Consider the following 18,051-nt stretch of genomic DNA (forward strand, 5'->3'; position numbering starts at 1 on the left):
TGGGGCCACAGCCATGGGGCTGTGTCCCCTCAAGGGGACATGGCATGGGTTTAATGCTGTGGGGCTGTGGCCCCTCATGGAGGATGTCACTGCCGTGGCAGTGCTGTGGGGCTGTGTCCCCTCACGGAGGATGTCGCTGCTATGGGTCTGTGACCCCTCATGGAGGATGTTACTGCTGTGGGGCTGTGTCCCCTCGCGGAGGATGTCGCTGCTATGGGTTTGTGACCCCTCATGGAGGATGTTACTGCTGTGGGGCTGTGTCCCCTCATGGAGGCTGTCAGTGCTGTGGGGCTGTGTCCCCTCATGGAGGCTGTCAGTGCTGTGGGGCTGTGTCCCCTCACGGAGGATGTCGCTGCTATGGGTCTGTGACCCCTCACGGAGGATATCACTGCCGTGGGGCTGCGTCCCCTCAAGGGAACATGGCATAACGCCACAGCCGGGGGGCTGCGTCCCCTCACGGAGGCTGTCACTGCTGCGGGGCTGCCACCCCCTCACGACCAGCTCAGGGACCCGCGGCCATGTCGGAGGCCTCCCCGCCCTTCCCCTCCCGGAGCACGGCCAGCCACCTCCCTCTCCCTCCGGCCGCCCCTCCGGGGGCCGGTCCCGGGGCTCTCCCCGCCCCGCTCGGGGCCGGGCTCCTCGCAGCGGCCCCGCAGGCCCCGGCTCTCCCCCGGGCTCCCCGCACTACAACTCCCGGCGTGCCCGGGCAGGGCCGGGCTGAGCGGAGCGGGGAGGACCGGCAGGTAGGAGGGTCGGCAAGGCACGGCTCGGCACGGCTCGGCTCGGCCCGGCCGGGCTGGGCTCGCTGCGTGCCCGCCGGAGCCTTCCCCCTGCTCCTCCTCCTCCTCCTCCTCCTCCTCCTCCTCCTCCTCCTCCTCCTCCTCCTCCTCCTCCATGGAGCGGGGGAAGATGGCGGAGCTGGAGAGCCTGGAGACGGCGGCGGAGCACGAACGGATCCTGCGGGAGATCGAGAGCACCGACACGGCCTGCATCGGCCCCACGCTCAGGTACGGCCCGGCCCGGGCACCCGCGGGGCTGGGGGAGCACCCACGGGACCGGGGGCACCCCGGGGTGCTCCCCCCCCCCGGTGGGCGGCGGGGCCGGCAGGTGGCACCTGCCCGAGGCCCGCAGGGGACATCCCCGGCCCTGGGCTGCGCTTCGTGGCGGCGTGAGGAGAAATGGGATTTATTTCTGCGGGGGGAAGGCCCTCGGGAGCGGTGCGAAGCCCCCAGCCCCCTGGGGTCGGGGACATGGGAGGTGCAGGCGTTGGGGCGGGCGAACCTCGGCCTGCCACCTGCCTGCCCCTCTTGGTCCTCCGGCTTCTCCTTCGGCACCTTTGGGCGGTGTTGCCTGCTGTCCCCGTGCTGCCTTTGCCCCTCGCCACACGCAGCTGTGCTGTGAGGACATGTTGGGTGTTGGACCACTTCATCTCTTTCTCGGGGCCTGCTTCCTTCGAGCCCCCCCCCGGCAGCGTGCTCGTCCCCGGGTGACGATGGCGAGCTGTCACGCAGCCCGTGGTGGCACTTGTAGGACGGGCGGGACACGGGAGGAGAAGGGGCACGAGGATTTTGCTGCCCGTATCCCAGGACTTGTCAAAGTTATTCTTCAAACCGTTGTCCGCCCTTTCTGTTGATCTGTATTTGCTTCACAGAAACCACGACTAATTGCGGAGCTGCGGTGCGGGCACAATTACCGTCCCGACGATGATATGAGTTAATGCTGCTGTTCGCTTCCACGGCTCCTTTGTTCTCCCCTTAAACATCTTTTTCCAGCGGTTCTTGCAGGGTCCGTCGGCTGGCAGACCCCGCTGCCGAGCTCTCCTGTCCGAGGAGCGCAGGTGAAGGCAGCCGCCTGCCCCGCAGCTCCGTCCCTGAGCTTTTCTTCTCCCTCCTGCTCCTGCCCGTGGGTCTGGGTGTGCTGCGGGTCCCCGTACGTGTTTCTCTGCGATGCCCTTTAGGGTTTTGCAGCAGGGGTTTCTGCCGCGTGGTTAATTGGGAAGACGTGTGAGCTGGCTGCCCCACCGAAGCCCGCTTCTCAGGAGAAACCGTCTGACTTATTTATTTTTAATTGTGATGTTTTAGGTAAATTCTGCCCGTTTAAGAGCTGTTCTTACTAGGCAGGCGCCATGCTGGTAGCGTCGCGGTCCCGATAGAAGCCACGGGCTTGATTCAGCGAACTGCGAGCGCCTCCTGCCCCCCTTTAAAGTAAAAGAAGTTCCCCAGGGAACTTCACATGAAAACCAAAACGCATTACTCATAACGCCGGGCACAAATGTGTTCGTTATCTGCTGGGAGGTTAATGATACAGACGGGCAGAGGCTGTTTATAGCTCGCTGTAAGGGTTTCACCTTCATCTTTCGGTTTCTCTCTATCAGCCCAGGAGCTGCTGAACTTGCAATCACGGCGCCAGGTGAGAGCATTTAGGTGTAAACAGACCTCCAGCCTCCTGTCCCATCCCCTCCACGGCAGCCCTTCCTTTCTTTTCAATGTTTAAGTTTTACAGAATCGTGGTTTTAAATGACTCAGGTGGCTTTCTCTAAAAATAAATGGGTTTAGGCTGTTTGACGTGCAGTGATGCTCCAGTGCAGGCAGAAAGTTACAGGCAAAGCTTTTTGTGTGTGGATCGATAGGATGCTGAGTTCGTCTTGCGGGAAGGGTTGCCTCTTTGTTTAGTTTTTCTGACTTTGCAGTTTTATTTCTGAAGTTCTTCTGTAAACCTTTAAAGGTAAACTGAATGGCGTCAGCTCTATTAACAAAACTGAAAAAACTGGTTAGAATGGCTGGGAACTGCCAGAATTAAGAGTGTGGGTGGTTCTTCTTGTTCAATTTCGTAGAGCTAAGCGCAGTTAGCCTTGTTCCTCAATATTAAGGCTAGATGTGGAGGCTTTATATCTCTTTGCATACCCACAGAAGAAAGACTAATGAGCATCTGGGGCGAAGCAAGGTTTGTCCTTTGCTGCGTTAACTTCAGCAGTGGCGCTTCATCGGGAGGACTGTTATCTGCACCACCATAAACGCTACCTGCTCCGAGGATTTCTAGAGTTTTAAACTGAAGCAGCTCGGGGTAAACACGATGTGCTGGAGAGTCCGGGAATGTGGATGATGGAAACTTGGAAAAAAAAAAAAAGGTGACTCACTGCTGGGAAGCATCATGGAAGAAGTGTGTCTCAGGAGCCGGGCTGGCTTCCCTTCTAGGAACAGCAGTCCCGAAACACGGTTCAGAAATAGGCTGCGCCGCTGGGCTCCTACCTCCAGCACGGGCTTCATTGCAGAACTGCCCCGTTATCGGCGTCTGACACGGCAGGGTTAGATACCGCGATTGCAGCTGCCCCTGTGTTGTAGGGGCTTGGTGCTCGGTGCTGAATTGGTATTATCAGGGGGTGGCTGAGGGGTTAAGATGTTAAAGTTAAGGTCCAACTAATTCATCTGTCTGGGTGGGTTCGTGTCCCACCCATCGGGGAGAGCTTTCTGTTAGGGGAGAAAAAAAAAAAAGGCAAGTGTAGTAATTCTCGCCCTGGGGCGGGGGAAGGCCGAGATGCCTTCTTGAAGTCCCTTCCAGCCCTATTTTTCTGCTGTTTTCTTTCTGTGATTCTGGGAGTCAGCAGGATGGGCCGGGACTCCATTGTGCGAGGCGCTGTGCAGATGTGGGATAAAGCCTGCCCCTCTCCAACGAGAGCCGTTTCCTTCTAAATATAAAACGGGAGACGGGGGCATGTGAGGAAGCATTGCGACAGCGCCGGGCTGTGCGATGAGCTGGGCCCGTCTCGTGGCCTGCTACGCTGGTGGCTCAGATGCTGTCGAGGGCTCTCTCAAATACCTATATTTAATTTCCGTTTCGTATATATGTGTAGATTAATACCTGAACAGCGGATGCCGCTGTGTCTGAAGGAGGACACCGAGCAAGTTCAGCGAGTCTCTGTGGGGACCCCCTCGAGCCTGCGATGCTCCTGGAATCCAAATAATGCGTTTCAGGATGTCTTTCCTGCTATTCAGCCCCTGCTAATTATATCCATCGCTCCTAATTCCACTTCCTTCTGCTGTTCTAATTCCTCTCTTATTTTTTTTTTCCCCTCTTGTCACGCTCCTTGATTCAGCGCAGTATTTTTGGATCTCCTCTCTCCAGGTTTCTAAGAACCGCGTAAATCTGCGGGGTCCGGTAACCTTCGAGGGAGAAGGAAACTTGCCGGCCTAAAAGCTCCTCTGGACCGAGCTGTGGCTTCGGAGCACGCTCGTTTTTATTACGCCCAATTGGCCCGTGAAGTTTGTCGCTCTTCAGAGAGCTTTTCTTCCCCTTGGTGTGTGTTTTTTTTTTTCCAGTGACAGGGAGCTCGTGCTGGACCACGATGGAGCCGCGGTCACCGTGAGCGGGGCTGGTTGCTGCGTCGCCCTCGCTGCCGGACGCCTCCGCGCTTTCTAACCCCAAGTCGCTCAGGGGAAGAGGCAGGGCCCTCACCGTGCAACCTCGTGCAGCGTTTGCTGGGTGCTTGCCCTGAAATGTCTCACCGTTACTGCTTCCCCTAGAACACATAAAGGTTATCACGTAGCTAATGCTGTTTTACCGTCTTCTGTGACTTTTTCTCTTTAACTTCTCCCTCGCTCTTCACATACAGTGCCCTATCTTCAGCTCCCTGTTCTGTGCTGTACTCCCAGATCACAAACGAATGACTCAGGCTGGCACAGGGTAAGGGCAGGCGAAGCAGCGAGGTGATTCTGTACGACAGCCCGTGTACGTGGGCCGTGCAGCGTCACTCGCTTCTCCCCGCGCTCAGCCCGTCACCGACGGATGAGCCCGGGTGGTTGGATGACTTGCTGATCATTTTGCATTTTTTTTTTTTTGGGTTTCAGCCTGCGGATATTTCGCTGTCGCTTCCCCTGTTACTCTGCAGTGTCCTTTAGCAGCCGATGTCATCTCACGGTTAAAATGGGCGCTTGGGTTTTCAAGTGACTTCTTAATCTGCTTTGCAGTTCTACCGCTCGAGCTTTTTAAGCCAGCCACTGCTTCAGATGCCTCGCCTTTCTTGCTCTCAAGCTGCATTTGCAGCTTTTTGAAACCGGGGAAGAATTTTTAAGCGGTGTTTGATAAATTAAAGCAAAAACCCCTCCGGCCACGCAGACGTAGCCACAGCGTTCCTGCTGCCTCCTCAGCGCTTTAGGTGCGGGTAAAATCCTGTCTGTGCTCTCCAGAGTGGCCTCCTGCTCATACACTGAGAGCTTGGAGCAGCTCCCTTTTCCTCAGCGTTAGAGCGGGGTTTATTACTTAATGCGGAGCTGTTTTCTTGGGAATTCAGTTGCTGGAAGCCGTGGATCGTGCTCCTCGTGGCTCCGCCTGTACCTTTGTACTGGAGGCTGCTGCAGCGTGAGCCGCTGGGAAGGACCGAGGTTTCCAAGGGATTGTTCTCCGTGGCTGCCTGATTTCAGGAGCTGTTGCTCTGCCAGCTTTTGTGTCATCTGCAAATTATATCATCGGTTTTTTTTTTTTTTTTTTTTTTCCTTTTCCTTTTTAGATATGTATTTACTTTCTGGATTGTTCCTCGGTGGTTGAGATTTTATCAGCTACGCTAGGGCTTGTACTTACCTGAACCCCTTCCGAAAGCTGACAGACGTTAGATCTCACGCAGCAATTAGTCATTCCCCGCGTGCTTTGATACACAACTGTGCTTCTCGCAGGGGTTCGGTGTCTGCCTGCTAATTGTGCTTGTTGGGGGAGATTACAGAGTTGTTTAACCTAAGGAGGAAACTGAGCCCACTTGATAGGGTGTAGTTTCTCCTAAGCAGCTCTTGGCAGAGATTAAAGCAGGACTGTAATTAGGCTCTGTTCTCTTAATCCTTTATGGAGTTTTCCACGACTGTGTTCGGGATTAGCGTTGTCCCGACTGACCCGTAGCTGCCTGGCCGACCCTTTTATCATCCCGGCAGCGTGCTGCGCTCATCCTGCTGCCTGCGCCCGCCCCGTGCCGTGGTCCTGCTTCAACACCAGAGCCGGAGGTCCTCAGCCGCCTTGTGTAGCGTTCTGGCTCTCCTGATCCAAAGGGATAACAAATAAAAATATTTTCTGGGAGTAAAGAAGGGAGCCCCGCAGTGCTGCCGGCTGAGCGCCGAGGCACCGCGCTGGTTTTGGGGGCGCACCAAGCTCCCCTCTCGCTGCTCCGGGCTGCAGGTGTGTTTTGCAGGACAAATAGCAGCTGGGTGGAAAAAATGGCCCAGCTACGTAAAAAACCAAAAGCTTATGAGAGCCGGGTGTCTTCATCCTGCCCTGCCCTGCCCTGTTGCGTTGTAAAGATGGGCACGAAGCCGGCAGGTGAGCGCTGGGTGCTTCCCGGGGCTACGGGGCACGGCTTGGCAGCTGGCGCTGCCACAAGCGCTTTCCCCTGTCTTTCATTTCCCCCTCCCAGGTGTCAGCGTGGCACAGGGCTCGGGTGCGGAAACACTGCCCTCCCCTTTCCCACTTCGTTATTCCAGCTGGATCGCTTCGCCCCCCGCTTCGTCTCGGGCTCGTTTTCCGGCATCCCGGTGCCTAGAGCGGCACGAGGGGTGTGCCGGCTGGGTCTGGGGGCCGGCTGTGCTGTCGGATATCTGGCAGCCACGGCTCGGCTGTGCCCTCTGCGAGCTGCTTTAGTTCCTCACCTGGCAGAAAGGTGCTCGGCTGGGGAGCGGAGCTGGTTTTTGGGGTGTCGGCGGGGAGCAGGAGCAGCGGCGCTGTGCCAGCCTTCGGGGCCGGGTGCCGGGCAGGGTGGGCAGCGGGGCTGGCCCTCGTCTGCTGCCGTGGGTGAGGCGAGGATAAGGCTCTGCGTCGCAGATGTGGAGCGAGGGGCAGCGGCAGGCGTCGGGTTTGGGAGCTCCCCGCTGAGTATTTCCGTGGGGAGGCGCGAAGAGGGCACGGTAGGCATCCTCCTGCTCGCGCCTGCCAACGCCGGTGGCAGGCGGCTGCGGCCGCCGCGCTGTCCTCCAGCCGAGCAGGAGGGCAGGGCAGCGCGGAGCAGGGCTAGGATCTTCTCGTACGTGTGCTACACACAGCATCCGTTTTAAAAAAATAAAAAATAAAATTAAAAAAAATCCCCCGAGGCAGGCAGCTGAGCGGACTTGCGGAGGTGAAACTTCACCGAGGGGTCGTGGTCCCCGCTGGGTGCCCTCCAGCCGCTTCGGGTGGCTCTCCCAGTGCCGTCTCCGCGCTACGTGCGGCGAGGGAGCGCGGCGGAGAGGCGGCAGGGCACGGCCCGTCCAGACGCTGCCTGCTGCCCGCAGAGCCCGCTCAGGAAGCTGCTTGTAACAACTGTGAATTGTCTGCTAATAAAAGCCTCGCAGGAGCTTTTGAAGCATCTTTCAGCCCGTTCTCCTGCCACCCAGCCGGGGAAGCTGCAATCTCCTGCGAACTGAGCCTGTGCCGCTGTTCATATGCACATAATTAAGTGTCTTTTAAAAGACAGCTCGTTGCAGTGCTGCTTGAATTATATTAGAGTTCCCTTCTGGTCAGGCTGGTGCTCTTCAGCTCTGTGTTTTCTGCTGTGGAGAGGAAAAAAAAATAACCGGCGAGGGCTCCTGTGAAGTAATTCAGCACCAGCACTAAAGGTACACCAGGGGACGGACACGCGTGGCACGGCAAGCCCTGCCTGGAGGTATGCTCACTTCACGACGCCAGCTTTTAGGAATGATTCCTCGCTTGCAGCATTAAGGTTCTGGAAACCGCTTTGGGACGGCGAATCCCTGTAATTGTGTAACCCTTCTTATTTCAGCCCGCACCCCGGTGCAGGCTGAAGGGAACAGCTTGCAGGAATGTGCTGCCCGATTATTTATAGCGTGCGTTTTCTTCCTTTCTCTCACAGAAGTGCCTTCCTTTGTGGGATTTAATGAATCACTGTCAAAGGACAGATTATCGAGTGCCTGTTCCTGTTCCGGGGGCTGTGGAAGTGTGTCTGGGTTCCTGGAGCTCTCCGAGTTTGTTTTTCTGCTCACCCCCCGGGCACCTTTGGTGCCTGGCAGCAGCGTTGTGAGGCCGTAAGCTGAAGGGAGAGATTTCCCCGGTACCGTTAGGGAAAAGCTGCCGTAGGAGTCCGCGCTGCTGTCCTCTGGAGCTGTCGCTGCGTGTGACGTTTGAAGTTTTCTTTTTTAAATAAAATGGACATTTATTCCGTGGATGCAGAAGCCTAATAATACGTTTTTTTGTGATTCCCTCGTCCCAGAGGAGAGCAAACAGCCTCTGAGGAAAAAAAACATGAAATGGCTGGGATTGCTTAACCCAGAGAAGACAAGGCGGGCATGCAATTCATCTTCAGATATAGAACAGACTGTTGAAAAGATGAAGAAGAGCTTTTTTATTAAATAAAAACCGCAGAATTGCTGTATATTATTCTTACAGTATTGCTGTGTGTTACTGAGGTCTGGACTACAGCTGCCGCAGTGGGGGCTCAGGATAAATGTAAGGAATTGCTCTCTGACGGATAGCGAAGAAAATCTTGCAAACGTTCGTGCCGGTCGCACCGAAGGCTCTTCGTGTTGGTTGTTTCGTCTCCGACGGGAGTGAGGAACGGGTGCTTATCAAACCGAGCTCAGAGCAAGTACGGGCACACGCGTCTGGTTCCTTCCGTCTGTCCGTCGGAGTTTGCCGCTCGGATTGCACCAGCGCTGCTCTGCTGGCGAGCTTCTGATGGATCTTTGCCCCACAGCTCCGTCTCATCACTCAGCCGGCTATTGCTCTAACGTTTAAACCTCTCAAGGTGATGAGTTCTGCGGCTTAATTGCGCATTGTGTGCTTCTTGAGGGCTTCAAATTGTTTTCTGCTAGGACAAGGCCTGGGCTGTCACGAAGGACTATGAGAAATTGTTGCTCAGTTGTTGCCTTTTTTTGTTTTCCCTTCTTTTCCCTGTCTTTTTTTTTTTGTTTTCCCTTCCGAGCTGGAAGCTCTGAATCAATTCAGTCAACTTTCCTGCTGGCGCTGTTCTGAATCGCTCATGATCCCTGTTGCTTTTCCTGGCATCTTTTCTCGTAGAGCTCTCACCTTTTTGCAGCGACGCTGGGAAGATCCGAGCTGCACACGGTGATGAAGATGCAGGTTCGGTTCTCGAGCCGGATTAAGCGGCGCGGCGATGTGTTGGGCTTTGCTTTCCCTTCTGCTCATGGTTCCTCGCGGTCTCTCTGGCCTGAGCCAGCCCTGCTGGCAGCGCGGCCCTAATAACGCTCCCGTCTGTCCTCCTCAGTGGCCGCAGTTAATTTGGGGCCCCTCACTGCTGGTGTACGACAAAGGGCTCGTCCCCGCTTCCTCCCCAGCAAGCGCCCTGCTTTAGGCTGCTGACCCTGGGTTTATTGTCGTTCTCTCACCTGATAGTGGCGTCGTGAGATCCCCTGCAGCTTTTTGCTTCGGAGCTAGTCGAACTGAACAGGTCTGTGCCCTCTGCCTCCGTCCTTCTTCAAACCGCTGGTAAGCACAACGAACTAGATGAAAATCAAGCGTCTATTTTTCTTCCCCGTGGAGTTTTCACAATGCTTTTAACGCAAGTGTTGACCAGATGCCCCCGCTTAACAAGCCTGCCTCCTCCAAAGAGCGCTGGTAAATAGACCCCGTGAATGCCACCCGAAGCAGCTGTTCCCTCCTTCCCGTGTCGTACTTCACAGGTTTGCTAACGGTTTTGCGAGGAAGCCTTTTCCTGCTCTGCCCAGTCACGTTCAACGCCCTGCAGCGCGCTGGATTCTTCGCGTGCCGCGGAAACGGGTGTCGTGTTTTCCGTCTCTCACTTCTCTCGCAGTAGCAGCGGCATCAGCAGTAGGTTCCCGCTGATCCCGTGTTCGTGGCTGGGCAGCTCTACGTGCGTGTGAGCAAACGCAACTGTTCGCTGTGCTGCGCCGGTCTCAGCATCTTCCGCTAACACCTCGGCCGGCGGCAGCAGGAGAGGTTTCGGTGCAGAAACTCCCTACACCCACCGGTGGCACGCAGCGAAGCGTTTTGCCAGCCGTCGCACGCCGGGTTTGTTTTCCCGAAGAGCTCCCACCCCCTTGCTTCCTCTGGCAGGTTTCCTCCCTCTGCTGTTTGAGTAAGTTACAGGTTTTCATATATTAAAAAATTAGCTTTCAAAAGGTCTTTTTTTTTTTTCTTTATAGCTTATTTTGCAGTTGCATTTAGCTTACTGGGATTTGTGCTCTTTAATTTTGCGGAGCTGGAAAATTTTTCTCTGATTCCTTGAAAACCTCTTCTGCCGCTGAGGGGGTGCGTGTGTACGTGAGCGTTTGAAGCCTTTATTCGTCGTTAGTGTACTGCTGGCTTGGAGCATATAAATACGTCTCTTAAGCGGTTATCGTGCCACCCCCAAGCTCTTAATGCTTCTAGCTGTTCCTTTTTAATTTCCTTTTTCACGCTGTTTCTCTTTGTGTTCCTCTGTGCCTGCGAGAGTTTTCCTCCTGCTCCCACAGAGGTGTGGGGTTTGGGGCTTTACGGGGCTGCGTCGCAGATTCCGAATGCTTCGGAGGCTGGGAGCTGAGGCACCTTCTGGAGCTGCCCTGACTCAAACACAACAATTTGGGAAACCTAAAACCGTAGCTGTGGGGCGTCTCGTCTGAGTAAGCGTGTCGGCAGCGTCTCTGCGAGGCTGGTTTTGCTCCCGTGCGCGCGGCGCTCGAGGTGTTTCCAGCAGGCGTGTGCCTGAGCTCCCGGGGATAGCTCGTGCTGCTCTCGCCGGGTTCGAGGAGCCTCCAGGATGGTTTTTCTGCCGGAGCGGTTCCTTCAGCCGGCTTTTGGCCGCCCTCCTTTCCGAGGGCTCGGCGGAGGCGGCGGGCTGGCTGGGTTGTTTGCGGGGTGCTGCCCTTGTCAAGCGCTCCCCGCTCCGATGCGCCACAGGGCGGCTGCCACGGCTCCGTGAAAAGCCAAAAACGGGAGGCCAGGCTGCGCTGCTTCCCGTGGATGTGCCGTAGGAAGTAACGTCCTCTAATAACACTTCTGATTCGGCTTTAGGTCATCATAACGAATTGTCCCTTTGTAATCGCCAGCCTGTTCCCAGGTGCCGTTCCTCTTGCAGAAACGAGGATGCGCCGTGCGCCTGTCTGCTGGAATTTCCTCCCTCCGCTTCTAAATGGGTTTGGGTTTGGAAAATCGGCGTACAGATAATGAGCTCTGCTGTTGGGTTGGCCTTAGGGCTGGCAATTTGCTCGGGCAAACACGCTGCTTTGTGCTCTTTCAGTCACTTAGAGCCAAAGGGGCTGGGCAGCATTCGCTGGGGCAGGGCAGCAGGTGAGCAAATCCTCGTTTCTGCAGCTTCTCAGGGGTAGTTGCTAGAACAAGCTGGGGAGGAGGCTGCGTTCGGGGCCAGCCCCGTGCTTTTGGGGTTTTAAACTGTGTGCGGCAGCGACAGAAAGGTCAACATCTGCAGAAGTGGCTGCGCTCTTCCTGAAATCCCTGTGCTTTAGCAAGCTGTTACTTGAAGGCTTATTGTTCTTGTTTTTTAATACTTTGCTTCTGGCCTGGACTCCAGCAGGTGGTGAACGTGCCGGCGCTGTCGCTGGTGCCAGTGGGGAGAATGAAATGAAGTCTGGGAGCCTTGTGCGTGGGGAGAGGCTCTTAAGAGGGCTCCGGAGAGGGACTGCTGGCTCTCCGGGTGCTCCTCGGGTCGCAGCAGGGCTCCCCGGGCGCAGTGCCACAAGCACACGTGGCCAGAGCGGGCCCTCGAGCGCGTGAGTAGGTGGGGGCTGAGCTAAACAACGGCGTGGGGAGCTGGGGAGGCTGCTCGACAGGCTCGGGCCCATCTTCAGCTGCTGACCCAGCGCAGGAAGGTGTTCCTCGTGCTCTCCCAAATCCAGAGCGCGGGGGACAGGAGCTGCCTCGAGCCCAGACGTCCCCACAGTCAGTGCATTGCTCCCTGTGCCAAAAGGGAGCTGCAACATCCTCGTCCTCTTCTGCCTTCCTCTGCCCGGGCCAGCCGATGGTTCACATGCAGCCCAGAGGAGCTCTTTTCCCTCCTCTGGTCAGAATTAATTCCTTGCCTCCCTTCCTGCAACAAAGAAAGCTCCAAACATCGCTGCCCCGTGCAGTGTGGCCGTGGGGGCTGAGGATGCTGCTGCAGCTCAGCGTGTGGCTGCGCCTGGTGCTGAGCCCTGTGTGGCTTTTTGAGTTCAGGCGGAGCGGCTGGAGGCAGCACAACAAGTCTCCTCCTTAAAATCTGTCCGTGAGCCTCAGAGATTTGCCAGGTCTTCCATAAAAGGTTTACTGAGAAGCAGTGTTTTTTTGTTTTTTTTTTTTTAATTTTTTTCGCCATTCAAGGGGAACAGAAAGGGAAAAGCTGAGTGGCAGGAGTGTTTTTTTTTTTTCCCCTCTCTGCTGAGTCATGACGAGTTCCAAGGTAAGGGAGGCGCCTGGAAATGCGGAGGCAGCGTTCTGGCCGATGCATGGGGCTGCGGACTTTGCTTTCAGGCTGACGTCTTGAAGACGAAGCACGGGAGCGGTGCTGATGGGAGTGGTGTGATGAGGAAGGGAGCAAGTCCGGACAGAGGCAGCGCTGCCAAAACCGAGCCAGGGTCCCAGATTTTTTTTTTTCTTAATCGATAAGAAGCAGGGATTTCTTGGGTGTGAGCTTCCTTGGAGGTATAATCCCCTGGAAGACGGTACCTGTTAAAGGAATATCTTCCAAATATTGCCTTTAGTAAGCAAAGCTTCCTCCTGTGTTATCAGAAACTAGAGAGCGTGAAGACCATTCGAGCCATCTTCCTAATCCATTCCTTTCTTCTCCTGATTAGGAGAGCCTCAGACACCGAAGGGTTATAACCTGAATGTGCTAGAGGAGCAGTGCCCCACGGAAGGCTGACGGAGGTGTCGGTGTCCTCCTCAGGCTGCCTTTTCCTGGCAGCCAGCGTCGTGCGTCGCTTCGTCTGCGAGCCCGTGGCTTTTAGATCCCGAGTGAATTTACCTGTGGTTGCTGCTCAGAAACCACTCGTGGGGCCTTCCTGCGTGAGTAAGACGTTGCTGTAGGTAAAAGTAGAAACTTTGTGCTCAGCTTCTTCGGTAAGGAGCTGTGATCCTGGCTTAATGCTTTGAGCTTACAGGGAGGGTAGAGGTCTGCTCACCGTGAATTCCTTGCAAGTCTTCTGGAGCCACGTCTTTAGCAAATCACTTTTTTTTTTCCCCCTTTGTTTGAAATGATGTACTCCTGCAGAGATTTTTCTGCCTGCGTGGCTTCGGTGAGAAGTAAAACGTGTTTATGGGGCCTTTCGAGTTAGGGTCCCTTCCCATCCGCAGAAGGGGTGCGGAGCTGCGCAGGGAGCCAGAGGCCCCCACCGGGAAACCGGAGCCCTGCTGTGCCGCGTGCTGTAACACAGGCTCAGTCCTGGGCTGTCGTTTTTGGTGTTCTGTGCCTCTGCTTACTTCTGTGGATGTTTAACAACGCCCTTCCGAAGCTGTGGAGGAAGATGCAGTTGGTAGGTGGTGTCCACGGAGTGCCTTGTCCCTCTCGCGAGGAGCTGAGAGCCCTTTGCCGTGATTGCGTTGGGCTGGGCAGGATGAAGGTCGGCAAGTCGGAGCAGAGCAGACAAATCCCGTTGCAGAATACGCTTGCACAGGTCAGATTTGTGCGGGTACCCGACCGCTCGAGCTGGAGCACCGTGCCTGGGAATTGCTGGCGCTCTGGCTGGGGTTACCCATCCACAAGAGGAACGTTTTCCTCCTTAATTTCTCATCGAGCTGACCTGAGGTGCCACGAGCTGTGCAGCGAGCGAGCAGCAGAGCAGTACCAGGGCTGGCCCCGGCAGCCGGAAGGGCTGGTGCGGGTACGCAGCCTCCTGCGCTCCTCTTGCTGTGCCTGGCGTGGCTCTGCCTCCCAACGCAGCTGCTCGGCAGGCGGCTCACCCGTCCTCTGCCTCCTTGTGCTGCTGTCGTGCTGCTTTTCTTCCCTAAACGGTTCGTAAAGGTAGGAGAAACTTCACAGCTTGGAGTCAGACCTCAAATTCGACGTGAAGCGCTGTTGCTTCTGCATGCATCTTGTAGCCCAGCGCTGCTGGGGGTCTTTGGGCCGTAGGAGGCACGTGGGGACCTGAAGAGGCTTTTTGGGGCCGGCAGAGCAATGAACCCCCCGGGCTCGAGTGCTCCTTGCACTGAAATGCAGGAGCTCGACCGCCTCATGTTGGGGAGATGCAGCCTGTGTTACTCATTGCCTTCCGCCGCGCTGCCCTGGGTGCTCGGAGAAATGGTCGCTTCTAGGTGGGATCCGTCGGAAACGTTGGATGTCACTGCACTTCCTTTGCGTTTAAGCGCTAGAAAAACCCCCGCGTGAGCTTTTTGAGACCCTGCCCTCTCATGCAGGGCTGTAGGAAACATCTCTTTAGGAAACAAAGCAAAAGGCAGGCGGGGTGGTTAGCTTGGTTATCGCTCCTGCAGTCCGGCAGCGCAGCCGGACCGCTGCCAGGGGCGGCCTTCGCCAAGGTTCCTCCGGCACTCCAAGCTGGAAACGCTGCAGGAAGCGTCTGTTGTGGTGGCCCGAACAGAAAGGGACGTTTATGGTCTGCACCCCGATTTTTGGAGTTTTCTGATTTGCCCCGTACTTGGGGATTTTTGCTTCAGGTGTGGATTTACCTTGTGGGCGCTGGCGATCTGCGTGGCAGCCTCCGGTGGCCCAAAATGCTGCCCGCTAGCAGTGGGCTGGCCCGGGTGGAATAAAAATAAAATAATAAATAAATGATACAGATGTTCTGGTGATGAGCCAGAGCAGCTTTGCTTGCTTGAAATACTTCCGTAGACAGTCCATCTGGGTCTGCCTGTTCCTGCCCGCTAGCAGTATTTGGTAGCGAAATCACATTAATTTGGTTTTGAATTTATCAATCGACCAAAAAAAAACCCACCAGTCACAACGCACAAAAACCCAACGAACAACAAAAAAAACCCCAAACCAAACCCACAAACTCCGGCCGTTTTTCCTCTCTGCTCTGTAATGTGCTGGCCCTGCTTGTTTGCTGCTTGGCTCGGAAGCAGCAGCTCAAAGTGCCCGTCCCTCGCTGGGGCCGTGCCAGGAATTGTTGCGTGCCAGGCCAACCCACGAGCGCTTTGTCCTGGAGAGGGTTCCAAAATAGGCGCTGGAAGGGAACCTGGTAGGTGACACATCCACAGGCGGTGGTAAATGTGCCGGGGGGGGTTGTGGTTTTTATTCTAAAAGCTTCGGACACTATTGTAGATCGCCTTGGAAAGTTAACCCTTTTGCAACAAGTAGTAATGGGGGTAAAAAAAAACCCCGCAACTCAGTCCTTTTATGGACCTGCTGCACATTCGTCATTACTTAATCATTATCGTGCGCTTAATCATTATTTGTCCATTTCCTTATTTCTAGTTTTTAAGCTAAAATAAGGAAGTCTGAAGCAAATAACAAAATATTCTTTCCTGGGAAATGTGATCTAATTCATTCCCCTCCGATTCTTCCAAATAATAGAGATCCCTGTGAAATAAGCTCGAAGTAAAGTAGTGTTTTTGTTGTTTTCCTTAAAAATAGCTGTTTTGGGGAGACGGAGGTGAGGTCAAATGCGCTTCAGGCTCATTTTTTCAGGTTGTCCTTCGTGAACGGATCTGTGCCTTGTCCAGGACAGGATCTCACTTGTGCAGGTGGAGACAGTTATTGCAATTCCCTTTTTTCTGAGCATTTTTGGTGCTGATGGGCAGAGTCGTCTGGTACAGATTCGTTTCAAGTCCAGCATGCAGGATGCTCGTTGAATTGTGAGGTTAACTAATCCATTCAGGCTACTTGGGCACTGCTTTCATTTTTATTGGAAGCTATAAATAATGGTAATAAGAGACAATTCAGTTAGAAGGGCAAAATATGAGGGACGCAGCTGCGTCAGGGCCTGTGAGCGCAGCCAGGTAGCTTAAGTCTTTAGTCTTTAAGAGGTGATGATAACGCAGCCAGCTTCAGTTACACGTGTGGCTAAAGCTGCGGTGCGAGGGTTGGACGCGGCGGTGGGGACAGGAAAATGAATGGAAGCTGGAAATAAAAGCAGGAAGTGCAAAATGAGATTTGGCCTGGCTCAACCCAAGCGGCTTTTATTGGAAAAATAACTTGCCTCTGCTCGGCGTTTGCCTGTGCACACAGCAGTAAAGCTCCCTCCCCGTCAAGGAGAGAAAATAATCCCCAAACCGAGGCTGAAACAGTCTGAGCAGCTCACCGCCGGCTGAAGGCGGCGATGCTCGGTGCAGAGAAGCGCTGTCGGGCGTCCCCCTGGGCTTCCACGTCCCGACGGAGCTGCTGCTGCCGAGCCCCGTGCTCGGGCTCAGCCTGGTGAAGGTGGCTGTGGGGACAGCAGCAGGGCCGCCCGGCAGGCAGGCGGCCAAGCGCAAAGCTACAAGCGCGGGCTGAAACTGCTGCCCGTACCGAATTGGTTCCTTACATGCTTTCATCTGTGCAAGATGCACGCATGAACTTGAACGCGAATGTGTTTCGCTGAAAGGATGTCGTATTCCCGTTGGAGTGGGATATATTCACCCGCGTTCCCAGTCGGAGGAGGAGACCGCTGCTTTCTGCAGCGCGGATTAGCCGTGAGTTATGTTACGATGCTGTAAGGAGCAGTCCTGCAGCGGCTAGCTCAAAAAGTTGGGTGTGCCTGTCCTCCTGCGTAATCTGTGTGGCATTTAGGAGCGGTTTCACAGGTGGTTTCTCACCTCTGATGTCTGTGGGGTGTTTCTGGGGGCCCGTTTCCTTCCATAGGGTGTGCAGCTGCTGAATAAAGTGACAGACGCGGCACTCTCACCTCTGCAGGTGGTGAAAATCACGTTATTTCGTGGGTGAAGTAGCTAAAAACAAGAGTCACGGCAGCACTAGGTATCTTGAAGCGATTCTTCCACTGTTTCCCTTGAAGGTATTTTTCCTCCATGTGATTTTAGGGCTGCAGAGCGTCTGATAACGCCCCTGCAGCCTGAAACTCGCCTTGTCTCGGAGAGGTGCGGAGGACGGAGACCGTGCGGGTGCTGCGGCGCGGCCGCGTCGGGCACAAGGAGTGCGGCTGTCCCCGGGGTGCTGTTTCTTGCAGTGCGTCTGCAGGAAGGGGGTGCTTGCATCCAGTCCTTCAGCTGGTATTGCCGTCGTGGGTCGGGTATTACGGTTTTCCAGCAGAAACGCTTCATTAAGCCTCCAAAGCTTTCGAGTTTATTTTTTTGTAACCCGTGTTTGCTCAGAAAAGGCGTAATAAAAGAGGAACTCACCAATGCGCAATTGGCCAGGGTTTTCGGAAGAAGCTGGCTGTCTAGGCGAGGAGGGATGTGACAAACAGGTAAGTCCCTGCAGAAGCAGACGAACACCACGAGAAGCCCAGCGTTACGTTTCAGTGGCTCGAGGGCTTTGCTGGGCTCGCTGGTGTGCGAGCCAGGGCTCGGCAACCCCCGGGGGCACGGAGCCCAGCCCGCGCGTGGGGCTCTCAGGGCTGGTTGCCGTCTGAAACCGGTTGGGGTGACACCACTGGGACAGAAGCCTGGGGCTGGCAGCGGGATGATTTAACGAGCGGGAGGGCAGGTGGGCTGCTCTTGGTTTTTTATTTTCATTTTTCCACCACACTTGCGTCTTTAAAATAAGGAGGCACTCCGAGCGCTTCCCGGTTGCCGGTGGGGTGTTTCCTCTGCCGTTAGGAGGATTTGGACACGAGCAGAGCTGTTCAGGTCCGGTACCCTGGCCTCCCTCTGCTGTAACGTGTGTATGGTTTTCTGGGGCTGGGTTGCTAAACCTCTGTGCTTTAGGCCCCCGCTGCAAGCCCTGTGTGTGAATACCTCTGTTCCCTGGCTCTTTACTGCCTGACAGCAGTTCTGTCTTTATTTTCGTGAAGCCACGGCGGTGATGATCCATTAGCTCAGCCCGTAGGATACCTCCTCCTTTGGCTCCCCATATTGCAGCGTGCTCCCAGTCCTGCACCCGCCCCGAGTCCCGCACCCTCCGGCTGATTCCCACGAGGTCTGCCCACGTCTGTGCGTGCATGCCCGGGTGTTTCGGCCTTTCTCTGCAGGTGCTGGGGAGCCTGACCCCGCTCTTGGCTCAGCGGTGTGCTTTCCCACGCGGGAAAGCCGCAGCCCCGGTGTCTGTCCCTGAACTCCTCCCTGTCCCCGTTCCCAGGCCGGAGC

General features: G+C 55.5%; 1 protein-coding gene across 5 annotated transcripts in view; it reads left to right on the plus strand.

The window, feature by feature from the left end:
* Positions 1–582: 582 nt before the first annotated feature.
* Positions 583–18,051, plus strand: part of EXOC6B (exocyst complex component 6B) — a 292,507-nt gene continuing 275,038 nt past the window's right edge. For 2 of the 5 annotated variants that reach the window (XM_083834125.1, XM_083834127.1), the window contains exon 1: positions 589–1,007. In XM_083834125.1, the coding sequence (XP_083690251.1) occupies positions 895–1,007 (113 nt within the window). In that variant the 5' untranslated portion in view covers positions 589–894. Of the gene's footprint in view, positions 1,008–18,051 lie in introns of all 5 variants that reach the window. The other 3 variants (XM_083834126.1, XM_083834124.1, XM_083834128.1) reach the window with 3 other exon arrangements.

Source organism: Anser anser (assembly GCF_964211835.1).
Source record: "Anser anser genome assembly, chromosome: 4".
In the NCBI taxonomy this organism is placed as follows: Eukaryota; Metazoa; Chordata; class Aves; order Anseriformes; family Anatidae; genus Anser; species Anser anser.